At 31.2% G+C, this 16130-nt stretch overlaps 3 protein-coding genes across 3 annotated transcripts; all 3 read right to left on the bottom strand.

Moving 5' to 3' along the window:
* Positions 1 to 6405: 6405 nt before the first annotated feature.
* On the bottom strand, positions 6406 to 9645 carry LOC126707115 (receptor-like protein 7). Its single transcript, XM_050406714.1, has one exon. It carries the CDS (start codon positions 9319 to 9321, stop codon positions 6454 to 6456), a length of 2868 nt encoding a protein of 955 aa, XP_050262671.1. The 5' UTR covers positions 9322 to 9645; the 3' UTR covers positions 6406 to 6453.
* An 815-nt stretch (positions 9646 to 10460) lies between these two features.
* Positions 10461 to 13681, bottom strand: LOC126704796 (uncharacterized). Its single transcript, XM_050403799.1, has 2 exons — positions 13516 to 13681; positions 10461 to 10621 (listed from the first exon to the last, which is right to left on the bottom strand). Exons 1-2 carry the CDS (start codon positions 13679 to 13681, stop codon positions 10461 to 10463), a joined length of 327 nt encoding a protein of 108 aa, XP_050259756.1.
* A 413-nt stretch (positions 13682 to 14094) lies between these two features.
* Positions 14095 to 14924, bottom strand: LOC126704797 (uncharacterized). The gene is made up of 2 exons (XM_050403800.1): positions 14759 to 14924; positions 14095 to 14342 (listed from the first exon to the last, which is right to left on the bottom strand). The coding sequence occupies exons 1-2, from the start codon at positions 14922 to 14924 to the stop codon at positions 14095 to 14097; spliced, it is 414 nt and encodes a 137-aa protein (XP_050259757.1).
* Positions 14925 to 16130: the final 1206 nt, after the last annotated feature.

Below are 16130 nucleotides of genomic sequence, written 5' to 3' on the forward strand. Positions count from 1 at the left end.
TCATATGGAAGGTAAAAAGGTGATTCAATTTACATGAGTTTGAAATTTGAATTATAAATTTCAATTGGAAACCTTGAAAATTCAAATCTTATATAAAAAAAATAGAAACAGATACTTTAATAACTTGCAAGCCTAAGATGGTATCAATTGTCTCAATAAACTACAAATTTGGGGCCACAGAGGGTAGCAAGAGTCTATGAAGGCCTAAGATGCTTGCAAATATGGGGCCACAGGGGTAGCAAGGCAAGGGTCCTAAAAATAAAACACTAGTTTTTATGTTGGTATTTACCACTAAACACTTTTTTATTTTGAAGTGCTAGCGTGAGATTTTTAATGATTTCTGCTTGGTCCTAGAGTTAAAATCTTCCTTAAAATAGTGGAAGGCCACAATTGGTGGGTCTGTCATATGTGTGTGTGTAAAAAATGTGCCTTCTTGGAAATACCATTCTCATGGTCCCTTTTTCAAGCTATTCGAAAGCTCCATTAAAATTTAGAAATTGGAAGGTTTTAATGGAGACCCACATGGTATAAGTTTTTTTTTTAAAACCCTATCCTCGTAGGCTCAGCCTCTGCTTTTAGTTGCACAATGTGGGCTGCAATTCACAGCTCCCCGTTATACTTTACTGAATTGTTTACGTGCTTTGTCTACACTGCACAAATATTATTTATACTTATTATGCAAAAATATAATTGGGTTTTGTTTGCTCCATGTTACAAAAGGATTATTATTATGATTGAAAGAAGAAAAAAAAAAAAAACAATTTAGGTTGAAATGTTTATTTATTTATTTATTTGAGGTGGGGAATGGGGTTTATGAAAGCTGGCCTTGAATTGTGTGAATTTGAAATTTTAGATTACGAAGGAGTTGTGTTGTGTGGGTGTGTGGGTGTTAATCCCACATTGAAAGTTTGTTAGATAGATATGGATTAAATAAAGTGATTATGAGAATTCTTTATTGCAATTTAATTAGTTGTTTTTAATTATCTTTTGCTTTGTTAGGTTTTTATTTTTTTATTTTTCGGGCACGATGGGTAGATCCTAAATGGTATATATAAGATGTATTAAAAGTATCTTTTAAAGAAGAAAAGATGTACGTAATTTCTACCGGAAACAAATAGACTAAACTACAATTTTGACCCTCAAAACTTGTGGTTGTTTTTACTTTGGTCCCTTAAAAGTTTGAGATTTTTTATATTGGTTCTTTAAGTTTGGTTTTGTTTTCAAAATGGTCTTTTTACCCATATATATAATTGATCGGGCTATTAAGTGCTAATAAAATTACGTTGTTGTTGTTGTTTTTTTTTTTTTTTTTTTTTTAAGACTCTCTCTAAACGACAAATTAGTCATAGACATGAACAAAATGCTCATGTTGAAAACAAAATCAAATTTAGGGTCTGTTTGGATAGAACTTATTTTGCTGAAACTGAAAACTGAAAACTGAAAATACTGTAGCAAAATAATTTTTAAATGTGTGAATAATACCGTGGGACCCATTTTTAATGAAAAAGTTGCTGAAAAGTGTAATTTGTGGGTCCGTGAACAGTGCACAAATGCACTGTTCACGGTAGAAAAGTCAAAAAGTGCGGCTTCCCAAAAAAAAAAAAAAGCCTGAAACGCGTTGAAGGCAAACGTGGACGCAAGATAAGCTGAATCCAAACTCCTCCTTAGTAGATAAAAATGAAAAATATTAATTTTAAAGAACTTTAATGAAAATAAGTAAATAACTCTAAACTTTAAGAATCAAAAGTATAATTTAATTTAACAAATATAATATATATGATTATGTAGTTGGAAGTTTGGACATGAAACCTCTATGGAAAGCTTAGGAAATGGAACATGCTTATTTAGGTAATTGGGTAATACTAGTATAATCCCAAGCACACCTAATAAATCATTATCCTTATTTCTTTCTCTTTAACAACTTGAATTTATTAATACCCTTATAGCTCAAGTGACATCTTTTAATGTTTCTAACAGAGACATCTATAGTTCAGATTTCCTACCTTCATCTATAAATTTTTTTTCTCTACTTTTTAAACAATGTGATTTTTTCAAAAATTTTGGTAGAATAAGGCAAAACCAACATTATAAGATTCAGGGCATTAGTAAAGGTAATAGTTTTCTCTTATTTGGCTCACACGAAAAGTAATTTATATTTATAGTAATTCTAAATAATTACACGATTTTTATTTTTTTCATTCATGAAAATATACCCTAAATAAAAAATAAAAAAAAGTTATATTTTTAGGCTATTTGAGAGCCTTTTTTTTTTCTTTGGATAAAAGTAGGTACGTATTAAGAAAGAAAAGCTATACAAAAGCAAAGGGGCATACCCTGGAGAGCAAAAACATAGCACCTTCAAAAGCTTTCAAGTTGTATGAGAGACTACACATGAAGAAGGGTTTTGGCATCAAAGGGAGAAATAAAAGGAAAAAAATATTTACGCAGGAATTAGGATTAACAAATATCTAGAGACATACCACAATACCTTTGAAGCCATCTATTTTCCTAGGATGGCTTAAAACCTCGAAAAGCACTAAGCCTAGCTCTAACATTAGTGTTCATACATTCATTTCTAGCTCTAGCTTAAAAATTCTTGAATTCCTTTCTTTCCAAATAGCATAGCCAGTTTTGGCTAACATACTCTAAATTCCATTTGTGAGCCTCAAATGAGAAATCATAAATTTATGCAAAAACATTAAGTGGGAAAACATGTTATTCTATATAAAAAAAAAAAAAAAAAAAAAATGTCATTTGAGAAAAAGGCCTACGTTAGTCAACTATTTATCATCAATCGGTCTATTTGACCTTTTTTTTTTTTTTTTTTGAGTATCCAGCCGAAGCTTTTCATTAGATTGAAATTGAAATTTTGTCAAGAATTACAAAGCTGTTAGCCTCCCAGTGAATATCTTCCCTCCATATTTGTGGAGTAGAAATTTTTTTGGCTAATTTAGCAAGCTTATCCTCTACTGTATCACCACTACGTTTTACATGGGAAAAAGAAGCAAAGCGAAATTGAGAAACTAATTTTCAAGTTTCATAGTTATGTGACCAAAGGAAGCCAAACTTGGCGAGGTTTTCGTAAGATGCTTGTAAACTACTTCGGAGTCTCCCTCAAAAATTACCTCTTGGAGACCAAGTTCAATTGCAAAAATAACTGATCTTCGCCAAGCCAAAGCCTCTAAGTCATCCACAGATGGAGTTTTACTCAGACCCAAACTAATGGGTAATTAGGTATATTCTTGCTTGGACACAGTTGGATATCAATTTGAGTTGGCTCTGCTTAGTTTCGAATGAAAATTTTAGGTATCATTGGAGGTAGAAAGCTACTTGGGTTGAGTTTGTATTGTGTTTTACTACCACCCAGAACCATCTCATTTCATTTTTCTAAACCTGTACAATGGTCAATGGCCAAGACTACTAAATTCAGCTGTATCCCAGAAATTGATGTGTAATCATGCTGAGACACTAAGGTTGGTTGTGCTTTTGTGGCAATTGGACTAGGATTCGTATGATATTTGAGTGTGACAGGCCCAATTGAGTAAGAGCTGCACCATAGCACTATATGTGCTATAGCCGACCAATTAAGGGAGTAATTAGAAAGATCCCTACTCCATCACTATGTGAGCCCTAATTAACCATTGCACAGTCCATTTTGTGTCCTTTTCAACCTAGAACTATGTTATGAAGTGAATGTTTGATGGAGTAGGTCTATGAAAGCTGTCAAGAGTGAATGAATTTACACAAGTGTATGGGGAAGATTATTTAGAACACACTATTCATTTTATAGCTCATAGCCCAAACAATTATGATGAATCTATTGTTCACATAATCATTAGCATATTATATGGTATGGGATTAAGTATTGCTTTGAGTTTTGAACTCACAAGGGATTAAAGAAACTTGGTCAAGTGTGATCAATTAATTTGGGGCATAGACTAGATATTAGGAGTAATGTACTAAGTTAGTTTATATGGTAACTTAATATAATACTCCTACCCTACACCTTCTCGTAAGGTCGCACATTCCATTTTTTGTATGAAGAGAGGATTGGACAAGAGATTGAGAGGAGCCAATTCTGATTGTAGTACCCAATGTGGATGAGTGAGAGAAGTTAAAAATTAGATTGGGTTTTGACCTAACCCATAACCCATGGATCGTTCACATGGGTTATCTGATTAGTGAGTTTAAATTTAATCTGATTGATCTTGATATGAGTTGTCAAGATTAATAGTGGAGTAATTTAAACTTAGTGGTTAAATACTTTTTGGGACTACCCATTTGATAGTGGGTGGATCTATCCTGATATTTAAATACACTAATAGTAGTTAGATAACTAATCACTAATAGTGAATATTGTAAGAACAAAGAACATTCGTATAATTTTGTAAGTGCTCTCTTAAATAGACTATTTTTCTCTAGGGACACCATCTACAATGCCCTAGAATTTGGAGCATGGAATATATGGGAGACTCTAGTAGATTCTCTGGTGACTTGATTGTGTTCCATAAGGTGAATAGATCATGATGAGGAGTTTGTAAAGCAAGTAAAGAGTAAGATCCAGCAAGTATATAATCTGTTCTACAAAGGTATGTGTCTTCATCCTAATCAACACTATTTTAAGAATAGACCTCTATCTTCGCATTCAAATATAAAAAATATTCTCTCTTGCTTAAAAGTTTAAAAAAGATTTTGTAGTTATCAAAATAGGAGATACAAATTAAAATAATTGAGTATTTAAATCCACATGTTTCAAGGAATTAACTATATTTATTTGAGCATAAACCAATTTTCAATTAATTTTGGTCCCTTATTAATGTTTGCAAGTCACTTTAAGGCCGTTTGGTATGAAAAAATCTATATTACCCGGCATCTAGATTTCTTGGAATATGATGTCTTGCAATTTGAATGCCTTGGAATGTAATTATTCTTATATTTGGTGTATTCTTAGGAAACGTTTTTTTTTTTTTTTTTTTTTTTTTTTTTTTTTTTTTTTTTTTTTTTTTTGAGGTAAGAGATAGATATTTTATTTATTTAAAAGTATAAGAGGTACATCACTTGGGCTAAATACCTGCACTAGGGAAAGAAAGCCCATATACAAAAAGACAACCTACCCAGATATCACAGCAACATAGGCTTTACAATAGGGAGAAAAACACGCTTGAGCATTGATGGAGAAAAGACTAAGACAAAATACCCAAACGAAGCCCAAGTCCCACACACCACAATACGAAGCTTTTAAACCACAACACCACAATGCCATTTATCATCATTCCAAGCAATTTTCTATCTTGCCTCGATTTCCAAAAATTGTAATTTGACACAGAAGTCTTCTTTTCCTACTTTGCCTATCTCTCAGTATGCCATGTGTTCATGCTTTAAATCATTATTTTTCACCCTAAACAATATTAGATTACTAGTCATTGGTACTATATGACAGTCAACATAGTATGGTATTTGTAATAATGCTCTCTCTCATATGTGAGAGGATTTTAACCCATAGAATTCAATCCATAATAAACGTGATTTACCATCAAGTAAGACTCTTATCTCCATATACTAATCAGTAACTTGTGCAATGCGCAAGAAAGTTTAATATAAGATAATTTTTTCAACTCTTTTTTATTTTTTCTTTTACATAAATATGAAATTTCATAATTATAGTAGTTATTAATAGACATTTATTATAATTGCGTGTGTTTATGGAATTATATAGTCTACTATTTAAAGAAAATATGATGTACCAAGATTCTAATAGGGGGTTTAAATATAAAATAGAATTTAAATTCAATTTTAAAATATATATTAGAATAATAACATGTAAAATTGTGAGTTCTAGTTAGCTAAATAGATAAAATCTTTGATAGTCTGATTGTTGAATAAGAGATCTGATGTTTAATCTTCACCTATATTAAAAATCGATTGTTGTAAAAAAACAAAAAATAACATATAAATTTCTTATGTGGCATAACATTATACATCTAACTCATTTATGACAAAACTCAAAACCCGCCCAACTAAACCCAATTACCACACCTAATACACAATAAATTAATTTCATTAATAGTTTTACCACAAGACCATCTCAGGTCAAAGCTAAGAAAATATCACAAAAACACAAGGGCAAGGAAGGAAAAAGCACAATGCTTATATATTACATAGATTTTGGTGCAGACAACGATTCCATCTAGTACAATGATGTTGCCTAGCTAAATCTCTAAAAGAAAGGAAAGGAAAAAGCAAATATAGTAATGCTAACAACACATACCAAGATTTATTTTTTGGTGCACACAATAGTTCCATCCTGTACAATGATGCTACCCACCTAAATCTCTAAAAGAAAGGAAAGGAAAAAACAAATATAGTAATGGTAACAACACATACCAAGATTTATTTTTATTTAGGTAACATCTAGCTTGTTTGAATTTAACATCAAGATCCCCTCCCAGTCACTTATCTTCCTATTTGGTGTTGAACTGCATAGTGAAGATAAATAAACCATTTATATTTCCTTGTGATCACAATTTGCCCAATAATAACTCCAATTATGAATCCACAACCATATCCGATCACAACTACTTTCCAGCCGAATTCAGATAGCAACTTTGATTCTTGATTTAAAGGATGGTGCAATGGGTCCTCGAAATTTCCACATTTCTTTGGCAAAGGACTTCCACACAATTCAGGATTACCATTGAAAGACTTGTCCTGAAAGGTATCAAATTGGAACCCATGTGGTATAGGCCCTATTAAATGATTGTTAGAGACATTGAAAAAAGCAAGGAAGGTGAGCTGTGTTAGTTGTGGAGGGATCTCTCCAGACAACTTGTTTTGAGAAAGGTCCAATGCTTCTAGTGCTGTCAACTTCTCCAGTGATGAGGGGATAGAACCCGTGAGTAAGTTGTTGGATAGGTTGAGCAATTGGATTTCTTTCAAATTCCCCATGAGTTCTGGAATTTCTCCTTCAAAGTTATTGCTTGAAAGATCCATGGCTATGAGAATATATGGGATTCTCTGGTATGCAGTCTCCATGCCTCTGTTTGTGAATGTCATTGAGTAAGGGTAGTGAGATGTCACTATATATCCAGGTATAAGGTATTTATCGTATGCTTGCATATACATTTGACCATGCTTACCAATGATTTGCATGGCTTTCCAAATTTGAAAGTACTCAAACGGTAACTTTCCAGTTATGTTATTGTAAGAAATGTCAATGATATGCAAGTTTGGAAACACAAAATTACTTTCGGGTTTCCCTATTGCTCCATGGAGTTGATTATATCGTAATATAAGCACCCCCAATTCTGGAAGAACCCCCAACCAAGAGGGGAAAGAATCATTTATCTGATTGTTTCCGAGAACAAGAGTTTCCAACATAGTGCAGCTCACCAACGATCTTGGTATCCACCCCTGTAATTGATTTTGACTAAAATCAATCATTTTCAATTTGCTCCCCTTCTTGCATATTTGAGGAATGTTGCCGTGAAAGTTGTTCCTTCTTAGCTTGAGAATTGATAAGGAAAAACTGAGGTTTCCCAAACAATCCGGAAGCATGCCACTCAAGTTGTTATATGACAAGTCAAGGTAAAGAAGAGAACTTAGATTGCAAATCATTTGTGGGATTTCTCCGGCTAGTGTGTTGTTTGAGACTGAGTAAGTAATGATGGAAGGTGGTGGGATAGGAAGTGATCCCTGCAGCTTGTTATTACTAAGATCCAAATCTTTTAGATTGGTCCATGGTAGAATAACAGGAAGTTGGGAGAAACCTGTTAGAAAATTGTCAGACAGATAAAGACTCAAAAGAGTTTTTTTACTTGAGTTACACATCCAATTTGGTATTAGGCCACTAATTTTGTTTTCTGAAAGTTCCAAAATCTCCAATTCATCTTGGTGTTTTAGAAAATCTGGGAACTCATCTAAGTCACAAGAAGCCAGTCCTAGGGTCTGAAATTTTGGAAAAGTTATGTTGTTACTAGGCTTTGTCAGCAAGGAAATTTGGTTGGAAGACAGTTTGAAGTAAGAGAGGTTTCGGAGTTTCAAAAATAAGTCAAATTCAACTATACCACCAAAGTAATTAGAATCCAGATAGAGAGTTTCAAGATTCATAAGCCTAGATATCCATGATGGTATTGCACCATGCAAACCATTGCTTCCAAGTTGCAAATCAGCTAGTTGGGTAAGGTTTGCAAGCCAAGATGGAATATGGCCCGTTAAATTACAAGAACCAAGGTTTAAATATGTAAGCTGGGTAAGGTTTCGAATAAAAGATGGGATGCCACTATTCAAATTGAGGTTCGCTAGGCCCAACGCAATGAATTTAGATTGCTTACCGATCCAATCCAAAGTACCACGGTTGAAATTGTTATCTGAAAGTTCCAGATTGATGAGCTCGGTAAGATTACCAAGTGAGGATGGTACTGGTCCAGAGAAATTGCAATCGCAAACGTCAAAATCATATAACAACTTGAGGTCACCAATTGAATCTGGTAGCTCACCATAAAAACTCGTACCTGCAACATTCAAGAGTTCAAGGGGTCTGCTTCTGTTAAATTCTGGAAGATATCCAGTCAGATCTGGATTGAACCACACACTGAGGATCTGTAGATTTGGTAGTTGAAAAATTCCTGCCGGGAACTCACCTTGCAAACCACACTCTCCAAGTACAAGAGAAGTTAAAGAAGTAAGGTTCGCCATGTTATTGGGCACTGTCGAAGATATATCAACCTGACTAAGATGTAACTCCTCCATGTTTGGAAACTTCTCAACTAGGCTTTGTAAGCCAGGGTTTTGGAGCTTCAATAAATTGAGAGAGAGTTGAAGATAAACCAACTTAGAAAGCTGTAAAATTTCGGCTGGGATTTGGCCTGCGAATCCTGATCCATAGAGGTCCAAATAAGTTAGATTTGAAAGCTGCCTAATACCAACAGGGATTCTAGAGTGGTTAAAGTCATTGAAGGAGAGATTCAGCCTCTGGAGATTAACAAGACGGAAAAGGCTACTACTGGAGTTGATAGAACCATAGAGACAACTATTGCTGAGATCAAGGCTGATCACATGACCGGTGTCCTTGTCGCACCCAACACCATCCCATGAGCAGCAATCATCACTTTCAAGCTTCCACGAAGAAACCTTCGGGTAAGCAGAAGTTTCAGAAGATGCAGACTGATCGATGATAAAGCTTTCCTTGAATTGCAGCAAGGCGAAGCTCTCATCATCATGGCATAAAGGTTGCACGAAAGAAGAGCTGGCAAACATAAGATTATACAACGAAAGTAGAGCAAGCAAGTGCATGAGCATGAACAGAGAAATTGATAAACCCATAATGTTGTACTGAATTTTGTTTAGCACTCTTAGAATTTAAGAATAAGAAGAAAAACTAGAATAAAATGGTACAAACTTCTTAGATTTGCACTGAAATGAGATTGGGGAAATTCTCAGATTTGTGGATGAAAATAAAATAAAAGAGATACTTCTATTGGATGATATGTATGAGATGAAGAAAAGCTAAGCTTTTACAAGAGAATTACAAGAAGACTTATTGAAGATTGCAGAACAAACACACAGAGAGCAAAAGGAAAGAGTGAAAAGAGAGAGAGAGAGATTTGCGAGGAAGAGAAGTTTGTTATTTCACAATATGAAAGATTTACACAATGTACAGGTATATATAGTAAACCTAAGAATCCAGAAAGCACGGATCACTCATAAATATCTTCTAACAACCAAAACAGATTATCCCACTTAAACAACTGCCATAACAGAACTCTGGAATCAGTAACTAACTGTTGCTTCGCTGGCATGAGATGAAACACACCGTGTGACTGTATTAGAGTTGCTTCTGAAAAACGCACAGTTTGAATAAGTGAATACACGTGTCAATCACACGTGTTAACTGTTTCACTCTGCTGTGCATCTACTGTAGCATTCCTTTGTGCATCCTCTTCAACATGAGAAATATCAAGGTTTTAAAAACCGGAACTATGAAAGAACCGGTCGAAAAGCTCATTACCGATTTTCTGGTTGGTCCCGGTTCAACTGATGGTTGAACCAGTGACATCATAAATAATTTAATTATTTAAATTATATAAATAATTAATAATTTTTTTAATATACTAAAACTAACAAACAAAAGGAAATAAATATGTTTCCTTAAAAAATAAAATACAAGTATATGACATCTTTTTAAAGAATTTAACATAATAGCAATACAAAACAATCATCCTTAACATAATAAACTTTCAACAAAAACAAATAAATAAGTTCATTAGTCATTACATTTACATCCAAATGGCAAAAAGCAAATAAGTTCACTACGTCCAAATAGCAAATAAGTTTTAAAGTTTCAAACAAACAACTACTAAGTTTTAAGACACAAGCCTCATTTGTTATAAAGAAAATTGAAATCAAGATTGTCATGTGAACCAAATGCTCCACCACTAGCATCATTATCATCATCCTCATCCTCATTCTTCATCTTCAACTTGAATAGAATGATTTCTATCTCTAAATCCGGGAGGAGCATCAATTTCATTACCAAATGATTCCAAATTGATGTCATCATCATTCTCAATCACTTCATTGTCCATATCTATACAAATTCCAAAACCATTCCTTTGTGCATCCACTTCAACATGAGAAATATCAAGGGTTTAAAAACCGGTACGGTGACATCATAAATAATTTAATTATTATTTATTTAAATTATATAAATAGTTAATAATTTTTTAATATACTAAAACTAACAAACAAAAATTAATAAATATGTTTCCTTTAAAAAAATACAAGTATATAACATTTTTTTAAAGAATTTAACATAATAACATTACAAAACAATCATCCTTAACATAATAAACTTTCAACAAAGCCGAATAAATAAGTTCATTAGTCATTACATTTAAATCCAAATGGATAATAGCAAATAAGTTCATTACATCCAAATAGCAAATAAGTTTTAAAGTTTCAAACAAACAACTACTAAGTTTTAAGACACAAGCCTCATTTGTTATGAAGAAAATTGAAATCAAGATCATCATGTGAACCAAATGCTCCACCACTAGCATCATTATCATCATCCTCTTCCTCATCTTCTTAATCTTCAACTTGAATAGGATGATTTCTATCTCTAAATCCGGGAGGAGCATCAATTTCATCACCAAATAATTCCAAATTGATGTCATCATCATCCTCAATCACTTCATTGTCCATATCTATAAAAATTCCAAAACCATTCCTTTGTGCATCCTTTTCAACATGAGAAATATCAAGGTTTTAAAAACCGGTGCAGTGACATCATAAATAATTTAATTATTATTTATTTAAATTATATAAATAATTAATAATATTGTAATATACTAAAACTAACAAAACAATAGTAATAAATATGTTTCCTTTAAAAAAAAATACAAGTATCTAACATCTTTTTAAAGAATTTAACATAATAACATTACAAAACAATCATCCTTAACATAATATCTTTCAACAAAACCAAATAAATAAGTTCATTAGTCATTACATTTACATCCAAATGGCAAATAGCAAATAAGTTCATTACATCCAAATAGCAAATAAGTTTTAAAGTTTCAAACAAACAACTACTAAGTTTTAAGACACAAGCCTCATTTGTTATGAAGAAAATTGAAATCAAGATCATCATGTGAACCAAATGCTCCACCACTAGCATCATTATCATCATCCTCTTCCTCATCTTCTTAATCTTCAACTTGAATAGGATGATTTCTATCTCTAAATCCGGGAGGAGCATCAATTTCATCACCAAATAATTCCAAATTGATGTCATCATCATCCTCAATCACTTCATTGTCCATATCTATACAAATTCCAAAACCATTCCTTTGTGCATCCTTTTCAACATGAGAAATATCAAGGTTTTAAAAACCGGTACAGTGACATCATAAATAATTTAATTATTATTTATTTAAATTATATAAATAATTAATAATATTGTAATATACTAAAACTAACAAACCAATAGTAATAAATATGTTTCCTTTAAAAAAAAATACAAGTATCTAACATCTTTTTAAAGAATTTAACATAATAACATTACAAAACAATCATCCTTAACATAATATCTTTCAACAAAACCAAATAAATAAGTTCATTCGTCATTACATTTACATCCAAATGGCAAATAGCAAATAAGTTCATTACATCCAAATAGCAAATAAGTTTTAAAGTTTCAAACAAACAACTACTAAGTTTTAAGACACAAGCCTCATTTGTTATGAAGAAAATTGAAATCAAGATCATCATGTGAACCAAATGCTCCACCACTAGCATCATTATCATCATCCTCTTCCTCATCTTCTTAATCTTCAACTTGAATAGGATGATTTCTATCTCTAATTCCGGGAGGAGCATCAATTTCATCACCAAATAATTCCAAATTGATGTCATCATCATCCTCAATCACTTCATTGTCCATATCTATAAAAATTCCAAAACCATTCCTTTGTGCATCCTTTTCAACATGAGAAATATCAAGGGTTTAAAAACCGGTACGGTGACATCATAAACAATTTAATTATTATTTATTTAAATTATATAAATAGTTAATAATTTTTTAATATACTAAAACTAACAAACAAAAATTAATAAATATGTTTCCTTTAAAAAAATACAAGTATATAACATTTTTTTAAAGAATTTAACATAATAACATTACAAAACAATCATCCTTAACATAATAAACTTTCAACAAAGCCGAATAAATAAGTTCATTAGTCATTACATTTAAATCCAAATGGATAATAGCAAATAAGTTCATTACATCCAAATAGCAAATAAGTTTTAAAGTTTCAAACAAACAACGACTAAGTTTTAAGACACAAGCCTCATTTGTTATGAAGAAAATTGAAATCAAGATCATCATGTGAACCAAATGCTCCACCACTAGCATCATTATCATCATCCTCTTCCTCATCTTCTTAATCTTCAACTTGAATAGGATGATTTCTATCTCTAAATCCGGGAGGAGCATCAATTTCATCACCAAATAATTCCAAATTGATGTCATCATCATCCTCAATCACTTCATTGTCCATATCTATAAAAATTCCAAAACCATTCCTTTGTGCATCATTTTCAACATGAGAAATATCAAGGTTTTAAAAACCGGTGCAGTGACATCATAAATAATTTAATTATTATTTATTTAAATTATATAAATAATTAATAATATTGTAATATACTAAAACTAACAAAACAATAGTAATAAATATGTTTCCTTTAAAAAAAAATACAAGTATCTAACATCTTTTTAAAGAATTTAACATAATAACATTACAAAACAATCATCCTTAACATAATATCTTGCAACAAAACCAAATAAATAAGTTCATTAGTCATTATATTTACATCCAAATGGCAAATAGCAAATAAGTTCATTACATCCAAATAGCAAATAAGTTTTAAAGTTTCAAACAAACAACTACTAAGTTTTAAGACACAAGCCTCATTTGTTATGAAGAAAATTGAAATCAAGATCATCATGTGAACCAAATGCTCCACCACTAGCATCATTATCATCATCCTCATCCTCATCTTCTTCATCTTCAACTTGAATAGAATGATTTCTATCTCTACATCCGGGAGGAGCATCAATTTCATTACCAAATGATTCCAAATTGATGTCATCACCATCCTCAATCACTTCATTGTCCATATCTATAAAAATTCCAAAACCATTCCTTTGTGCATCCTCTTCAACATGAGAAATATCAAGGTTTTAAAAACCGGTACGGTGACATCATAAACAATTTAATTATTATTTATTTAAATTATATAAATAGTTAATAATTTTTTAATATACTAAAACTAACAAACCAATAGTAATAAATATGTTTCCTTTTAAAAAAAAAATACAAGTATCTAACATCTTTTCAAAGAATTTAACATAATAACATTACAAAACAATCATCCTTAACATAATAAACTTCCAACAAAACCAAATAAATAAGTTCATTAGTCATTACATTTACATCCAAATGGCAAATAGCAAATAAGTTCATTACATCCAAATAGCAAATAAGTTTTAAAGTTTCAAACAAACATCTACTAAGTTTTAAGACACAAGCCTCATTTGTTATGAAGAAAATTGAAATCAATATCATCATGTGAACCGAATGCTCCACCACTAGCATCATTATCATCATCCTCATCCTCATCTTCTTCATCTTCAACTTGAATAGGATGATTTCTATCTCTAAATCCGAGAGGAGCATCAATTTCATCACCAAATGATTCCAAATTGATGTCATCATCATACTCAATCACTTCATTGTCCATATCTATACAAATTCCAAAACCATTCCTTTGTGCATCCTCTTCAACATGAAAAATATCAAGGTTTTAAAAACTGGTAGGGTGACATCATAAACAATTTAATTATTATTTATTTAAATTATATAAATAGTTAATAATTTTTTAATATACTAAAACTAACAAACCAATAGTAATAAATATGTTTCCTTTAAAAAAAATACAAGTAAATAACATCTTTTTAAAGAATTTAATATAATAACATTACAAAACAATCATCCTTAACATAAGAAACTTTCAACAAAACCAAATAAATAAGTTCATTAGTCATTACATTTACATCCAAATGGCAAATAGCAAATAATTTCATTACATCCAAATAGCAAATAAGTTTTAAAGTTTCAAACAAACAACTACTAAGTTTTAAGACACAAGCCTCATTTGTTATGAAGAAAATTGAAATCAAGATCATCATGTGAACCGAATGCTCCACCACTAGCATCATTATCATCATCCTCATCCTCATCTTCTTCATCTTCAACTTGAATAGGATGATTTCTATCTCTAAATCCGGGAGGAGCATCAATTTCATCACCAAATGATTCAAAATTGATGTCATCGTCATCCTCAATCACTTCATTGTCCATATCTATACAAATTCCAAAACCATTCCTTTGTGCATCCTCTTCAACATGAGAAATATCAAGGTTTTAAAAACCGGTAGGGTGACATCATAAATAATTTAATTATTATTTATTTAAATTATATAAATAGTTAATAATTTTTTAATATACTAAAACTGACAAACTAATAGTAATAAATATGTTTCCTTTAAAAAAAATACAGGTATATAACATCTTTTTAAAGAATCTAACATAATAACATTACAAAACAATCATCCTTAACATAATAAACTTTCAACAAAACCAAATAAATAAGTTCATTAGTCATTACATGTACATCCAAATGGCAAATAGCAAATAAGTTCATTACATCCAAATAGCATATAAGTTTTAAAGTTTCAAACAAACAACTACTAAGTTTTAAGACATAAGCTTCATTTGTTAAGAAGAAAATTGAAATCAAGATCATCATGTGAACCGAATGCTCCACCACTAGCATCATTATCATCATCCTTATCCTCATCTTCTTAATCTTCAACTTGAATAGGACGATTTCTATCTCTAAATCTGGGAGGAGCATCAATTTCATCCCCAAATGATTCCAAATTGATTTCATCATCATCGTCAATCACTTCATTGTCCATATCTTTACAAATTCCAAAACCATTCCTTTGTGCATCCTCTTCAACATAAGAAATATCAAGGTTTTAAAAACTGGTACAGTGACGTCATAAATAATTTAATTATTATTTATTTAAATTATATAAATAATTAATAATTTATTAATATACTAAAACTAACAAACCAATAGTAACAAATATGTTTCCTTTAAAAAAAAATACAATTATCTAACATTTTTTAAAGAATTTAACATAATAACATTTGCAAAACAATCATCCTTAACATAATAAACTTTCAACAAAACCAAATAAATAAGTTCATTAGTCATTACATTTACATCCAAATGGCAAATAGCAAATAAGTTCATTACATCCAAATAGCAAATAAGTTTTAAAGTTTCAAACAAACATCTACTAACTTTTAAGACACAGGCCTCATTTTTTATGGAGAAAATTGAAATCAATATCATCATGTGAACTGAATGCTCCACCACTAGCATCATTATCATCATCCTCATCCTCATCCTCATCTTCTTAATCTTCAACTTAAATAGGATGATTTCTATCGCTAAATTCGGGAGGAGCATCAATTTCATCACCAAATGATTCC

This window comes from Quercus robur, chromosome 11, assembly GCF_932294415.1.
Source record: "Quercus robur chromosome 11, dhQueRobu3.1, whole genome shotgun sequence".
Classification (NCBI taxonomy): domain Eukaryota; kingdom Viridiplantae; phylum Streptophyta; class Magnoliopsida; order Fagales; family Fagaceae; genus Quercus; species Quercus robur.

Coding starts and splice junctions, on each gene's coding strand:
- LOC126704797 (XM_050403800.1), bottom strand. CDS start 14,924: ATGGACAATGAAGTGATTGAGGATGACGATGACATCAATTTTGAATCA. Junction 14,343..14,758: donor TGCTAGTGGTGGAGCATTCG/GTTCACATGATG, acceptor TTCATGTTGAAG/AGGATGCACAAAGGAATGGT.
- LOC126704796 (XM_050403799.1), bottom strand. CDS start 13,681: ATGGACAATGAAGTGATTGAGGATGGTGATGACATCAATTTGGAATCA. Junction 10,622..13,515: donor TGCTAGTGGTGGAGCATTTG/GTTCACATGATG, acceptor CTCATGTTGAAG/TGGATGCACAAAGGAATGGT.
- LOC126707115 (XM_050406714.1), bottom strand. CDS start 9,321: ATGGGTTTATCAATTTCTCTGTTCATGCTCATGCACTTGCTTGCTCTA.